General features: G+C 54.2%; 1 protein-coding gene across 4 annotated transcripts in view; it reads right to left on the reverse strand.

Annotated features, from left to right (window-relative positions):
- LARP1 (La ribonucleoprotein 1, translational regulator) overlaps nucleotides 1-10,132 on the reverse strand; it is a 48,691-nt gene extending 38,559 nt beyond the window's left edge. For all 4 annotated transcript variants that reach the window (XR_007509701.1, XR_007509702.1, XM_049829651.1 and 1 more), the window contains exon 1: nucleotides 9,764-10,132. Coding sequence is in view for 2 of the 4 variants with exons in the window: in XM_049829651.1 (XP_049685608.1) it covers nucleotides 9,764-10,115 (352 nt within the window). In the remaining 2 variants the exon portion in view is untranslated. The remainder of the gene's footprint in view (nucleotides 1-9,763) is intronic.
- Between the last annotated feature and the right edge of the window lie 6,004 nt (nucleotides 10,133-16,136).

The raw sequence follows: 16,136 nt of genomic DNA on the forward strand, positions 1-16,136 counted from the left end.
TCCCTGTGAAAATGCCAGGAACTGAAAATTCAAGGTGCTCTCCACCTTAGGACTGCAGGCAGAGGGCCAAGGAGGGGGTCTGTAGGATACACAAGGCAGCACAGTGAAGACAACATAATTAAATCTCTTAACTGAATTAGCAATCATCAGACTCACGGTCTGAGATGTTCCCCTCCTCCAGTCCAGGCTATCTGGTTGGTTCTAATCAAACACACAGCTTTTCCAATCACCCTCCAAACTCCATCCTTGCTTGGTTCCACATCTCTGCTGTTAATTAGATCAACTCAGATTTCAGCTCCAACTGAAGTTAAGAGGGTTGTCTGCCTGTAATCTGCCAGGTCTCTTCCAAATCATCTTCACATTTTTACTTAGAGGTTTAATTTTACATTTGAAAAACATGGGTCACTTACAGCAAATTCCTCCCTGCACAGTGTGCAAATGTCACACCTGTCATTCTCCAATTAAAAAAAGGGGAGTTAGAAGAGTTTCCACCTGAGACTGGGAAGCCAAAACAAATCAGTCCCCCTTCTGTTCAGCTCAGTGCCAGACCCTCTACAGTGGCAGAGGATTTCTGAGCACTCAGAAAATGCATTAGATCATACTAGGTATTCTCCCAAGCTCTCAAGGTTTAGCTGGGAGTTGGGGAAGTGAAATTTGATATGATTACAGCCAGCAAAGTCTCATGCTTTGTCATCTGAGCACATGGTGGAGACACCTCCGTGATTTGCTCTTCTGTCTTGTTGGGTGGGATCTTGTGCACAAATATCCTATCACTTCTGTTTCAGAGTAAAACCTCCCAACAACATTTTTGGGATGCACTTCTCTACATTTCAGTATCTGCAGCTACTGTCACATAATTTCTCAGCATCATGCATACTGGTGTCATTCTTTACACCTAATTCTTTGCTCTCTTTTTGCCTTTACTTGTTGCCTTGCACAGCCTTGTAGCTGACTTGCCAACGTGAGCCTGTCTGGAAGGACACGGGTAGGGTGAAGTTCTTCAGTCACTCCTTTAAATATCTCTTTTTGTGCTAGATGAGGCCAAGAGCATTGCTACTTGTTATTATGGTCAAGCCTTTATTTTCAGTAGGCTTGTTCTGTGAGGCTGGGAGAGCTGACATAAACAGACATTGCTCTTGAGCTATGCGGACTTTGTGACTATTTGGAAGGGCTACAGTAAAAGTATAATATTATTGTAGTGAGAATCCTAAGTGTCTTGCAGGAATAAACTCAGTGCTTCTTTTGCAACATTTAACAGAAAAAAATGGAAGATCTGACCTTGGAGAATCTGAAGAAATTTATTTCCTGTAGTCTGAAGTGAAGTGAATGTTGGCTTATCAAACATTTAAGTATTTCTTATTAGCCACAAGTTCTCACTATTTCATTCCATCACTAGCTTCATCATCTGTAAGTGCGCAAGCCAGATAGTTTGGTAACTAACATTTGGTAAATTAATAATTTGCACCACTGACCAGAAGCTTTCAAAAGCAGTTATGAAGAAAAAGAAAAGCAGAGTGATTTAGTGTGAAGGCTGAATATATATTACAAATAATCCGCTTAGAGACAGCGCTAAGTATTTAGCAACGTACCCACCTTCTGGCAGCACCTCCGAGTTACCGGGCAGGTAAGACACCAATCTCCCCACACACCTTTTCTCTTACTTTCCCACCAACAAAACTCTACCCTTTCCTCATTTTTGTGGCTTTTCCCATTTCATACTTGTTTCCCCACATATTTAGTCAGGAAAAACTCACCTCTCTTCTGTGTTTCAGACTTCTTAAAACCTAACTTATCTAGCCCTGAAAACCCTCTGTCCTCTCCACGCATGCATCCAGCAGCTGAATCAAAGAAGTCGAATGACTACCAGGAAAGGAGAAGAGGTAAGCAGCCCCCCCCGCGCCCTCCCTCTCGCCGGCAGATCCCTTCCAGCGCGCAGCCATGCCCTGCAGACTGCAGAGTCACTCTGCAGGAGCGCGGCACACGCTGCCGCTCAGCTGGAAAAACGTGCTCAGCAGTGTTCTCGGGATGGACTCTGCTTCCTCCCACCACCCCCCCGGCCTCCGGGGCTGCACCCCCATACCTGGGTAGGGAAGAGCAGAGCAGCACCAGGCTCCCACATTCGTGTTGCCCTCCCAGGCTTACACAGCCCCTCCGGCTGCACTGCTGCCCAGCGGGAAGGACATGCAGCACATTTCCGCGCCCCCTCCTCCGCCCAGCTTTCCAATCACCATTTAACTCTGGCTCGTGTGTCAAGGACACGTGAGGTTCACAAGCCCCATCAGAGCCCCTGTTTCTCCCCATTGCCCCCTCCCAGCTGCCGCTCTCACCATCACCAAGGGATCTCTGCAGAGCCTGCCAGAGACCAAACACGTAATGCTGTGGAGCACCAGAGATGCTTCTCCTTCACCACCTTCCTCATGGGGCAGGGATGCCTCTCTGAGCCCCTCTGGAGGCCAGGACTACCTTGGGGAGCAAGTCGCGAGCGGAGAGAAGCACCTGCGGGCATGCGGTCAGCTCAGGGGTCAGCTCTGCCTGCTAATGCAGCAGGTTGCAGACCTGCTTCTAGCCACTTCAAGGGGTGCCTGGCCCCCAGGAGCACAGGTGGGGGCAAGCTGTGCCTGCCAGCAAGCTGTGCCTGCCAGCACATTGTGCATGCCACGCACACTCCGGAGGGAACTGGAGTGCCATATTCCAGACCAAGCGAAGAAAGGGTGCCTGTGTCACCCCTGGTGACTGAGCAGCACCGAGAGACCTCAAATCACACCAACAGCCACCTCCATTGCCTATTTCTATAGCAAATGGAGGCTTCCACCTCACCCGTCATGCTAGAGCATCCAACCCAGCCAGGGCCACCACGGTCACCTCCCACACACAATCAGCCCCAAGCTATCCGCAGCAGAGATCTCTACCCATCCTTCCGACTTGTGACCATGTAAAGGAACAGGGTGACTCAAAACCAAAAAAAGAAAAATAAAATCACAACAACAGCAGAGCACTGAAGCCTGCTGCGCGTTCCTGTACAGTGCTATAACCCATGGAAGTGTCAAGGCAAGCTGCTGCTCCTAAGTCAGCTTTGCTCCAGAAGGACACTGAAGGTAAACCACTGATAATGCAGGTATTAAATCAGCCAGTTCACAGCCCTTCCTCCCTCTCCTTGCACGTCACAGCGGAATATCCCCCAGCACACATAGCTTTAATGCTGCAGGAAATGCTCTTGACCCTGGCAAAATCCATAGCGAGTGTCACACTGAAGCTGGGCTGGATGACTTGCTAAGGTTGGCTCTGGCAGCCCAGTGCAATACCGAAACCAGCAGGGCTACAACACATCATGGGCCAATTTGCTCAGAAAAGGCAATCCACCCAGGCCTGTCCACAGAAGCCCCCCCCCCAGACTGTAGCACAAATGCATGCTCTGATAGAGGAAAGTTCAGTTAAGAGGACCTTCTGGGAACCTGCAATTACAGGATGAGCCTCTGTTTAGAAACATGTTGACACTTGACTTGACCACGGTTTCCACAACCCTTCCCCCCGAAAATGCGTATCTTGCACAGTATGAAGATTGCCACCAGCAAACCTATTTTCACCAAATGCCTTGTGCCAGTTTTTACTCCATGGCTGCGGGACCTTCACGTGCGCACCCGCTTCTCCTCTCAGCCAAGCAATCCAGACCGACCCTGACTCAGGACTCTCCCCACAAAGAAGTCTGGTAATTGATTTATTCAAGGCCACATTCAGTTCCCATTTGTTCTGGTTGCCAATTATTGTTGCCTAAATACACCAGTATCTGATTTAAGTTCTTGCAGCACTACACTAACTTTTTCAAAGCCTTTCTTTTACCTCTCCTTTGACCAGCTCAAGTCATACAGCTGTATCATTTCCTACTAGATGTTCAGATTAGCCAGTTATTTCAATGCAAGGAGAAAAGTCTCCCAACTCCACTCAGAGATCACTAACAAGCACCAGGACCTGAAGAGTGAGTTTGGAACTGAAGTCCTGTCTCAAGCGAAGGAAGGGACAAATGCAGAGCTGGCCATGCCAGAGACCACACATCCACACAGGGCACCCAGAGCTTTACCCAACCCCAGGAGACAACTCCTTGCCCATGCAAAGCTCCACCTAGACGGCATTACCACCATGAGAGAGCCCAGCAGGGATCACCAAAGTTGCACCACCTCTGTCCTTCAGCTCCCTCTGTGCACAGCGAGCCAGGGATTTGACAAAGCCAGCAGCGTGGAGACTTAAGCCCTTGGTAGGAATTCAGCAAAGGTTCCAATGCCAAAACAACCAGAGGATAAATAATATTTTAAAGACCATAACGTAAACGTGTATCGTGGCTGGGAATGAAAAAAGCTCACCACTCCCAACTGGACTTACGGTAAGAGCAGAGGAAAAAGCCCTCCCAGCTCTCCTATCGGTTATCTGCCAGATCTACAGCAAGGCGACCATACCTCTGTTTACCTGGTTACTGAGATGGGAGCAGAGCTCCTCCGAGAGGCGCAACACCATAAAGAACACCACAATCCTCTGGCAGTATTCAGGCGTATTTAAGTTTTCATTAAGATGAATATTTTTTTTTAAACCCTTGCTGTTTGCAGCCATAGTAACTGCAAGGATTAAAATATTCAACCTGGTCTAGATAGCACAGCTTTCTACTAAAATGCCCATTCCTTATTTAGCCAAACAAGCACTACCACTGAGGTGGTGTTGGGAGATTCATTACAAAGTAGTTTCAAGTATGCAAACAGCAGCCTAACTCTATCCAAGCCGGCATTTGGCGTTCCCCTGAGCATAATTTCACACTATTTGAGCACAGCGAAAGGATCAGGTGTCATAATTTGGAAGGGAGAGCAGAGCATTGCAGCCCCAGTGCCCCCATTCTCAGCCCTGCTTTTTGCACTTGCTTTGTCTTCACATCTGACCTGAGTCCTTCTGCTACCCAATCCAGTGATCCCAGATGCAATCCCAGTGGAAACCCCATGGCACCACAGGCAATAAACAGCTTAAAAGAAGAGTTGTGAGGGTAAGGAGGTGGTTGGTGAGAACCCTCCAGTGACACCTCGGACCTGGCAGTCTGGAACTGGAGGTCGCAGCAGAAGCAAGCGCTGAAGCCCGACAACCAGGGCCAGTGAGTCAGCTCTCAGGAGCTGCACCGCATTCCCCAGCCTTCCCGAAACAAACAGTGCAGAACAGGGCAAAGGTCCAGCACAAAGCTGAAGGGCAAAGGTACGTGGGGGAGGGAAAACGCTAAGCTTCACGTTTTTTTGGAGCAGTGAGTTCCAGTTACCCTCATTCTCCCCAACAAGACGGGAAGAGTTACTCAAACGTGAAGTTGTGGGATCAGAACAAAACAGTAGTTCAGAGAGGAAACTTGGGGCGGGGCGAGGGGGGAGGACTCCTGCTGCGATAGCAGCTCTGTTGCAACAACAGCCAGGAGAGCTCCACAATTACGTGCCGCGACAGAACGAGAATTGCCCAATACTTTGGAAATAGGTGTGTGCAGCACTACTGAGCTGGATACCCAAGCAGGCAGATGCGTGCATCTACTCGGAACGGAAAAAATGCCAAAGGTAAAATAAGCTTCCCATACATTTTATCTCCTGCACTGGAGGCTGGTTTCAAGGAAAGCCCTATGGGGAGTTAGTCAGCGAGGGGTGAGAAGCTAATGAATCTTCCCCTGCCTTCTCCTCAGTACCCGTTGCCAACCCAGGCTCTGCTCTGGCATAAAGCAACACGTGCTCTCTCCGAACAATAGTCAGCTAACCTCTGGTGCTTGCTGCTAGCAACTAAGGTGTGCCTTCTGGAAAGTACTGCTTATTTGCCCAGTGCATCTGCCAAAGAGCAAGCAAGAAACTCTATTCAAGAAACACCACCTGCATCTCCACTAGGAAATACGCCGCTTTCTCCTGGCTAAGTGTTTGCAACGAGAATGAAAACCCGCATAAAAGTTAGCGCAGGCAAAGCTTGGCAATTGCAGTGCCAGGCATTAAATCCTGCGCATTCTTACTTCCAAGATGCAAATGGCTTTAAAAATTAAGAAGCGCCAAGTGCCTTGATGCAACATTTCTTGAAATAAATCCAGCAGGTTTTCAAAATGGGGTGCTGTTAACACCTGTCTGCACCAATGCTTGCATCAGCACCAACCCTGGTGCAGGGCACAGCGGAGTACAACATGTTCCAGAAGGTCGAGCTGTCTCAACTGCAAGCCACACTGCTTCTCTATAGAAGAATTTGAGAAAATACTTTGAATTTGGTTTATGGCCAACAGTGCAAAGCTGTTTTTGCCAGAAAACGTTTCCTTCACTACAGCAGACACACACACTACCATCATGCCTTCACCAGTCAGGCTGCTGGCTGCATTTATTTACATGATAAGAAGAGAACGCATAATAACGAGGGGACAGTCACACGGACGTTGTTACTAGATCATTAGAGAGTAAAAATGAGGCATCATTACCAGTTCTGCCAGCGTCCCTCACAAGCAGTAAGCCGTGTCAAGTACAAGCCTCGCCACATAGGACAGGACCACGTGTTATCTCAGGACTCAAAGGATCCTCCCTGCTCTCTTGTATCCTGACTTTGGAATGCACACCAATAGAAATGTAACACGCATCTTGTCAAGACACCAGGAAAATCTTCTGGTGTGCCACTCCAGCTGAGCCTCAGCCTTGGCTTACAGCATCAGCAGTATCGCTGTTGTCTAACTCGATCTAATGGTTGCTCCACTTACTGCCACGCCGTTGTGCTTTTGGGAGGAGGGGTTAAGAAGCAAGGAGAGGCTTTGCTTCGATAGTCCTCCTTCCTGAAAAAGCAGAAACATTTACTCAAACACCCTATTACAAATCTCACCGCCACCCCTGAGTGTCAAAATGCCGCAGCAGGTAGGCAAGACACCAACTTCTGAAGATAAATCCTAATCCATCAAGAAAGGACGCTGTCCTTCAGTCCCTACATCAGCCCCCCAACGCATTCAACTTTCCCAGCTGCAGCGAGTCAAACAGATCAAAACAACCAGAGGCGGATTTGTCAAGCTCTTCCCTATCCATATTCCGACACAGACAGCAGAAACTCACAAAGATCTTGAAGGTGGCTGTTTCCCTAAGCCAGAGCTCAATGCCTTTACTTTTATAAGCACCAATCCCAACACAGAGCATTTCAGAATAGGTGAACACCTAAGGAGTAGGTCTTGTCCATTAAATCTGCTCTATGGGTCTATAATTAATATAATCATTATAAAAAATTAGGGCTTTCAAAGCCTGTAAAACAAGTCATAGAGGGTTCCCTTTATCTTTACAGAGCTGTCCTTACTAGGCTCCTTGGTCTCCTCACTACCTCTGGCAGGATCAGGGCTGGAAACATTTAGTATCTCCAGCACACAAGCACTGCTCTGGCAACACCGCTGGATCGTGAGCCATTTTTTTCTAAGCTCTGCTGAAAAACTAAAAACATCTAGCAGTGACTTGCCACAGTTTAAAAGCTCTCAATCCGCTTCACATGCACAGAGGAGTCACCTTCCTTAGGCGACCCTCCTGGAGGTCACTGCAACATGACAACTCCCCTCACCTGCACCATCTCTCACACAAACTCGTGCTCCCATCTTTTTTTTGTAAGCATCTGCCGAAAGAAATCCTCCACCCAAAGCAGCAAAGACACAACAGGAGCCTGCAAACTCTACAAGAAGGCGCTTGGGTGAAGGGCCACCAGGCAATGTCAGCTGACAGCCTGCCTCTTGTGGGAGTTCACCAGCCACGTTTATTTTACACGTTTTCTCTTCTGCTAACAAACAGGCAGCAAAAGAAACAATGCCCCAAGAGAGGAGAGCCAAACAGCAGTGTCTGGGGCACTGCAGGAACCAGTCACTGCTGCCAAGCATCCCAAAATGCACCACTAACCAATTCCATTATTTAAACACCTCTGGGAACACTGGGACAACTGTGCTGGGCCCAAGAAAATTCTGAGTGTTGCAGCACTAATCCCTTACCCTACCATAGGGTGGACACACTACTGACACACTCTCTCCCTCAAAAAGTCATCTCAGGAGTCACGAGGGCCCCCTCCGTGTGTTGGCCAGACTGCCTTGTGTCTGCTCACTTTGACGAGTCACCCACCTTTGCGATGGGCCCGGTAATGAACCTGGATGGGCCTTATCGACACGAGCCTCAAACCGGAATGTTCAATCTTGCATTTTTGCATCTTCTGGTTCATTTCTAGGGACTGTTACCTGAGAAGGCAGCACAACGGAGTGCAGCTTTTGCACGAAGGAGCGATGTGACCAGTTTTACGTCATATGGCAAGAGGCAAATGCAGATGGCAACGCTGCCCTGGATTTCGTTATGCTTTGCTTATGTTGGTGTGTACAACTACAAACCACCAAACAATCTGAACGTGGACTTTTACCTGCCACAGTTAACTTCTCCTCTATACTCCCCATTAAGATGACAGCTTTCCAGGTGGAAATTGCAGAGCTGTCCATCTTCCAAAGATCAATCCCTCTGATGAATCATCATGCTAGGCAGTAACAGATCTTGCAAAACACTAGCACATACAGTAACTGGGAATCTGATGTCATATCTGGCGGTGCAATTTTAGAGCTAAGAGAGACAGGCCGGAAAAATTAAAAGAGTCTTTCCCAAACAAGACGCTTAGTGCAAACTTCCGTGTTTTCCTCTTACTACTGATTCACCTGAAGCAGGTATAAGCGATGTCCTCCTGGTAAAAAGCAGCACCTATCCCAACTTCCGAGGAAAACGGGTGTTCTGCAATTTCAGCCTTTGCTGACGACAGCAGCGGGTTACAAACGCGATTTTGGACAGCGTCGCCCCTCCGCTTCCCCACGCGACTCCCTTTTGGGGACCCCCCCCGACTCTACACCCCCCCCCCCCCTTCAAGCCGAGCACTCTTCGCTACTGACAACCTCTCCCCACGGCCGCAAGCCTGCAGGGGCAGAGCCGCCTTCGTCCGCCGCAGCCCCCCGGCCCCGCCGCCATGAGTCGGCAGAGAAAGGCGGCGCGGCCTGCGCACCGGGGGGGGGGGGGGGGGAGCCGCCGCCGCCACCGCACACGTGGGCAACGCCAGGCCGCCGGCCGGGAAAGGGCCTCCCCACCCCACCCCGGGGAGGAGAAAAGGGGGGATGCGGTGGCGGGGAGCGGCGGGGGCCGGGCCGCGGTCCCGGGGGAAACCGCACGCTGGCGGCGCCCGGAGAAGCGACCACGTTGCCTGCGCTGCGCTGCGGCGGAATGCTGGGAGCGGGGGGGGGGGGGGGGGGGAGAAAGAGGAGGGGGGGGGGGAAGCTCGCAGCGGGGCGGCCGCCGCGTGCCCGCCGCCAGGGCCTCAGGGCCTTGGGCCCGCGACCGCCGCCGGGCCCTCAGCGTGTCCGTCCGTTCCCCGCCGCCGCCTCATGGCCGCTGCCCGGGCCGGGCCGGGCCGCGCTCCCCTCCCCCGCACACGCGCTCCCCGCCTCATGGCCACGGACGGCGTCGCCGCTTCCTACTTCTAACGATTCCCCCCCCCCCCCCCTCCTCCCCGCCTCGCCCCCCCACCACGCCACCCGCCGTCCTCCATCTCCTCCTCCTCCTCCTCCCGCCGCCGCGCTCCCCTCACGCCGGCCGCGGCCCCGCTCCCCGGCAGGCCGCAGGCGCGGCGCCGTCCCCACGCCGTGCCGCATGGCGCGGCCGGCCGGGGCGCGGTCGGCGGCGCAACCGACCCCCCCCCCCCCCCTTTCCCTTCACCACCACCACCTCAGCCCCCCCCAGCCGCCGGCACCCACCTGGAGGCGACTGCCCGTTCACCGCCGGCGCGGCGGCGGGGGCGTTCTTCGTCCAGGGGTTCACCTTGGGCGGCGGGGCCTCGATGAACTCCCGGCGCCCCGCTCCTCCCGCCTCGCCGCCGTCCTCCGCCTCGCCGCCGGCCCTCAGCAGGCTCTCCTTCTCCTGGTTGTTGCTCTCCTCCTTCTGTTGCTTGGCGCTGGGCGGCCTCGGCGCCGCGGGGCCGCCGTCGGGGCCCATGGGCGGCTCGCCCTTCTCCCGGCCGCCGTCCTGCGGCGGCTTCAGCACCAGGGCGCGCTCCTCGGCGGGCAGCAGCGGGGCGCCGGGCAGCAGCGCCTCCACCTGCGTCGCCATCTGCGCGCCCCCGCCTCCCGCCGGGGAACTCCCCTCAGCACGCGGCGCCCCCGAGCCCCGCCGCTGCCGCCGCCCGCCGTGCCGCTTCTACCCGCCCCGCCCCCCCCCTCCCTCCCCCCCCCACACAGCGTTGCCGCCGCAATATGGAGACGCGCGCGGGGAACCACGCGACTTGGCCGGCGGGGGCGCGCGCCGCGCCCGCGCCCCGGCCCCGGCCCCCGGCGCGCGCGCACGCTACCGGCCGAGGAAGGGGAGGGAAAGGGGAAGGGCGGGGAAGGGCGGGGCGCGCCCCCGCGGGACGGTCGGCCGGCCGGCGGCGCGCACGTGCCTGATGCAACGCCCGGCTGCGCGGGTGGCGGCGGAGGAGTTGGGGGGGGGGGTGTGTGTGTGTGTGTGTGTGTGCTTAAAGGGTCCGCACCCGGTGCCGGTCCCGGTGCCGGTGCCGTCCCTCCGCGCTGGGGGGCGGGTTCCGCCGCCGTGGTCTTTGACCGCCGGCTGGGAGAGGGCCTGCTCCGGGTCGGGGTTCCGCTGCTGCAGAAACACGGCGTGGGACGGGGACGGGACGGGTGTCGGTCGTGTGAACCGGGGGGGGGGGGGGGGGGGCAGCGGGTGCCGCGGGGGTGTTGCTGCACGCTGCAAGCCGGAGCCGAGGGATCTCGGGGATCCCGGGATAACGGAGCGGGCGGCGGCGGGTGGTTTGGTCCGCAGTGGAAGGAGCGGGAAGGGACTCGGTGCGTGTCCACGGGGAAATAAACCCGTCCTGGGGAAACCCCCTCCCGTGTCCTGAGCCCGGCGGGACCCCCGGCCCGAGGGGGTTTGACTGATCTCCGGCTGCTGGGATGTCGCTCACCGACGTCCTCCGTGTTTGTCCCCTAATTCCCAGGGCCGGCCAGACACGAGGGTCCGACCCCCGGGTGTGAACGCACACGAGGTACACGCATTTCAAAGGCAGCTTGCGCTGCCTATGACCCGTCCAATTCACACGCTGCCTTTTTTTATTCCTAACAAGCCTCTCCCGGCCTTTTCTCCCGGACAGCGAGCACGCCGCTCCGCTTCTCCCCAGAAAGGTTCCTCTGGAAGCCCCGGCGTGTCCCGTAGCCCCTCGGAGACATTGGTGCAAACCCCGCAGGAGAGCCGGCAGCGTGGCCGGGCACTGAAGATGTAGCTCCCAGCTGACGGTGCGTGGAGAAGGATGAAAAACTGATTTCACAGCGGAGCTGTAAGAAGGAAAGAAGAGGCCGCCAGGCAAACAGGAGCTCAGCGCTCCATTTGGAAGGGGAACGACGTCGAGGGTCTGGTGGATCCGCAGAGGGAGCCTCAGGCTGCCAGGGATGCTCCACCGAGACCACCTCGGCTCTCCGCATCCCTCAGTATCCAACCTCTTGGCTCAGCACCCCCGTGTGCCGCTGCCTCGGGGATCGCTGGCGTGTGCCGCATCCCAACTACATTGAAGAATTTGGCCGGTAAAATTCCAAAAGGAAGTTTATATATAACTCCAGAACAGCTGGCCGCTGGCCTGGCCGAATACGCGGCAGGGATGCGCCGATACCCGAGTTGCAATAACACAAGCTGCGTCCTCTACTCCGTATAGCCCAGTCCCCTATTTGGGGGGTCGCAAGCACGGCTCGGGGGCCGCACGGCTCCCGTGGGTTCGGGTTGCCTTCCCTGCCAGCCAGGCTCGCCCCTTTACCCTCGCTGGGAGCGGGTCCTCGGGTGGGGAGCGCAGCCCGTTGCGGGTTGAGGAAGGCGGCTGCAGCCCAGCGGGGTCCCCATCCTGTCCCCCAGCCGGAGCGCAGCGTTCCTGCCGCGCGGTCCCTTCGGGACGCTGCTCCGCTTGCCACGTGAGTGGGAAGGAGCCTGTGGTGGCTGAGAGCCAAACTGGCTCCAGAGCTGCCGGGCAGGAGGGAGCGGGACGAGTCTCACCCTCCACGCTCACTCGGTGGCCAGCCAGGCCAAACCTCGGCAGGGTTTTAAATGCTAGAAAATAAATGTGTGGGTGAAGGGGGAGAGAGGGAAGTGTCCGTGCAGCCTTTCTGCATCAGCCGTAGGGACAAATCGCCTTGGCTGGTCAGCTCTCACACACCCATCCTTCACGTGAAGGGAAGCTGAGTGTGCGCCAGCTCCAGCTGATATAAACAGACCAGCCGTGTCTAACGAGCTCCGCGCGCCCCACTCCTCTGCCAGACCCATCTTCCCCTGCTCTGCCGAGCGTCTACGGCACTGGGATATCCTGCTCCTCAGCTCCAGGGACTCGCTGAGAAGCAGCCAAGAAGTCGCTGTGTTTCTGCAGCGCAATTCACCGGGAAGTAACCCAGCTTTGCTTTCCCCAAATTCAACGATAGCACCTAACCGCCATCCCCAAGCCTGCTTCTCTGCCTCATCCTTCACCCCAGATGTGTCCCCGGGCCATGCCAAGCGGCTCCGGGTGCTGCCTCCCAACCCTGTGCTGGCCCCGTGGAGGCTCCGAGGAAGCAGTCTCCTGGGAAACTCCTCTGCCGAGCAGTGATTTGGGCAGGAGCTCCCCTGCCCCGTGTACAACAGCTTACTTATTTCTCCCTGACTGAATCGTGGCTTGCGTATTTATCACAGATGCCTGGCTGCTTTGATGCTGGCCTGGAGGTTTAAAGATGCTTCAGTGGTGGTCGGTAATCTCTTTGAGCATCTCTGGGTCTTGCTTGGCCCTGAATATCCCCACTTTCACTTCTGCCGGTCTGGCAACCTCACCCGGTGTCCTGACCTTCACTTTGGGAACAGCTTTAATTCAGTGGCCTGGAGCGAGGGGTGTGCGTGGGGGGGAGCACAAAGCAGCCGATGTGACTGATACACCCCTTAGCTCCACCGTCCTGTTCGCATGGTAGCTCAGCCCCTCTCTCAGGTGCCACTGGCCTAATTTTGTCTGGTGCTGGGGACAGGAGGTGACCGTTGTACATGTTCCCTACAGTTTTGCTCTAGTCTCGTCCTGAGGACTGAACACCCATCAGCGGCTGCAGCACGCTCCTGATCACATCTCTTTTCTCTGCATCCAGGGGCTGTGCCGACCTTGTAGTCAGCTCGGAGCAGGAGCGTGCTTCCAAAGGGAATCTTCTCCTCTCCCCAGCACATCCAGACCAGCTTGCTCACGGCCGACCAGTGCTGGTCACGCTGTTCCCTGGTGAGGTGAGTAAAGCCCAAGCTCTACACACGGATGGCAGAATATTAAGGCTCAGGCACCTTTAATGCTTTGCCAAAGAGAAAGGGGATTTTGCCAAGAAAAGCCCAAACTTCCTAGCCCGAGTCATATGCTTTGACTTATTTATGTAGTTGTTCCTGCTTTGTGAATCCTGCCAGGCAGGAACGTTGTCAGGGACGACGCACTCAAGGTTGGACAAATTTTCCTGCAGCGGCCCTGCAGTGCCGCCCTCCAGCGAACCCAGCCGCCCCAGAGGGGTGTCGTAGTCCTGCTCCCGAGGGACTTGCAAATGCAGCGTTACCGACCAAACTGCAGGACTACCTCTGGCATCCACGGGGAAAGAGCTTTTCAAAGGGCACCCAGAGCTTTCCTAGGAAAGAAACATCTCTTTGAGAAGAGGGTGGCATGCTGGCGCAGAACCATTCCTAGGTCTCTGGCCCACCAGTTACTATCCCAAGATTGAACTGGGAGTTTGCAATTTCAGAAAACCTGATAGCTTCCCACTGAAAAATACCCAGCTTGCCCTAAGGATCCTCATCAGGAAACTCTAACCCAACCACTTCTGTTTGGATCAGGTATTCTCCCACAAAGACAGGGATGCCCCAATGCCAGTCCCAGTTTGCAGCCCCAGCGGTGAGTGGGGCTGAGGGTAGGCTGCCAGCAAGTCCCCGTCACCCTGCCATGGCACGTGCCTCCCAACCCCAGCAGACACTTATTAGTAGCACATTGTGGCCATCACAAAGGACTCGAGTACTTTTAAAACTAAACACCCAACCCTTTTATTCTACTCCCCCACATACTGGCATTTCAACTCACTTTAGCTCAGAACCAGAAGAAAGCGCCCATTCCTGCAGGTTTCTCCTGGAGAGACCTCCTCCAACATCTCCTTCTTTAACCCAGGTCTTAACCTCTCCTTGCTCCGGATTTTTAACCCCAGAGCTCATGCCCCTGCTCTGGGGAAAGGGGCCATGCACGAAAGCACGACACGCAGCCGGCGCAGCAGACTCTCCACTTCTCCTGCCAGGGCAAGGGGATGAGAACACACCGAGTGCTCACGGACAGTCCCATAGGCTTTTTCTATCATCTGCGGCCGTGTCATCCGGAGAGATGGAAGATGCTCCCCTGGCTCTGAGATAAATGCGTTTGAACCCTTCTAGCAAAGCATATGAACGATCAGCGTGAAGAGTGAATGCATTCACACTAATAAGTAATTTTCAACCTACGTAATAAAACAGCAGACACTAACGAGTTCCATTACATCTCCATTAAAAAGTGCTTTCGCTTAGCAGGACTCCATGGCCCAAGGGCTCGGGCTCGGCGGTTTGATGTTGCAGCCCAGCCGAAGGCACCGTGCTGCTCAGGGCACTCATGCCATGCGTGGGGTAGAAATCAGCTCCCAGAAACCAGCTCCCGCTGGCCCCTCGCTGCTTCCACCCATCCTCTGCCCACTGGGAAGCGGTGCTGCAAACATGTTTGTGTCGAGAGCGCGCCGCATGGATTTGCCTGGTATTAAGAAGTTAGATTTAAATGAGAGTAAATATCCTGTAATTAAAAATCTGAAGCCTGCTATGCAGTTTTTGCATGGTTTTAATACGTGGATTAGAGGAGGGGAATATCTAATGATACGTAACTGCTTTTATCATCATAAGCTTTTCATCCAAAAGCCACAGTTCTTGTAGGACTCTCCTGAAGCCAGTAAATAACCCTGTCTGCTCAAGAAAAAATCTGAAAACACCCCCATTTCCTGGTTATTGATGACACTGGCTGTAGAGAGCAATACCTTCTCTAGACCAGAATTTCCACCGTGTGTATTTTGCTGTAGATATATTAGCCCGAGGTTGCTTAACATGTCCCCTAAGTCATTTCAATTTCCAGGTGCTCGTGAAAACATGGCATAAGTTGACCACCAAGGCTGATATTTTCTTCAATGGATATTTACCCTCTGTGCCACCGCTCTGCCATCAGAAATTTCAGCAAAATTATTTCAGACGCTTCTACAAGGACAAATGAGGTATAAACGCTCTAGCATCCTTCTTCAAAATGCCTTAAGCTCTCCATGCTTCAGACGAGACGTGCCTCAGATGCGTCCCTCCCAGGTCCCGACTGCCCATAGCAGTCCCAGAGACCCCTGGCTCAGCCCAGCCGGGGATGTGCCATTCCCACGGAGAAACGAAGCGTGCTGGCAAAGTGCTGCAAGTCCCGGGAGCCCGTGTTTCTCTGCCATCACCACCTTGCACCAGAGCTGGCCGGGGACATACCTCTTTCTGCCTCGTGCCTGGTGTGCAAGGAGGCACCAGCCAGCAGCTGCTCTACAGAGCTCAATTAATTCAAGCGGTGGCAGCTTGTGCAGGTGCCCAAAGACTCAAGGTGAGAATCAGTAAGATTTATGGGTGGAATTGCTGTGATATTTTCCTCTATGCACCTGAGGATAATTAACAGCCAAAAGGCTTGGAGTCAACCACCAAAGTTATGAAATACTAAATCAGAGGCAGCTCCCAGCAGCTTCGTTCGCTCCCTTTGCAGGTTGTACGTTCACGATAAAACCATCCGCCGTGCACAGCCGCAAATTCACTCTTTTCCCATGGGACTCCTGTTCCTTTCAGTGGCTGGCAGTTAATTAAATATTGTTTTACCCCTCTGCAGTCAAAGCAAAGCCCTGGGCTTTGCCATTCAAATCCTAGCCTGACCCACAGCACAATTACATCGCTGCCAGGTGTTTCTCTGGCAGGCAGCACACTAGGATCTATGCGCTGCACCGATACGCACGGATGCGACAGGTGCTCTTCTCCTCCTCAGATAGCTAGGAAACTGAGAAACAGCGAGAGGAAAAGTTAAAAGCTTCTTTTTATTTT

The sequence above is a fragment of the Accipiter gentilis genome, chromosome 26 (assembly GCF_929443795.1).
Source record: "Accipiter gentilis chromosome 26, bAccGen1.1, whole genome shotgun sequence".
In the NCBI taxonomy this organism is placed as follows: domain Eukaryota; kingdom Metazoa; phylum Chordata; class Aves; order Accipitriformes; family Accipitridae; genus Astur; species Astur gentilis.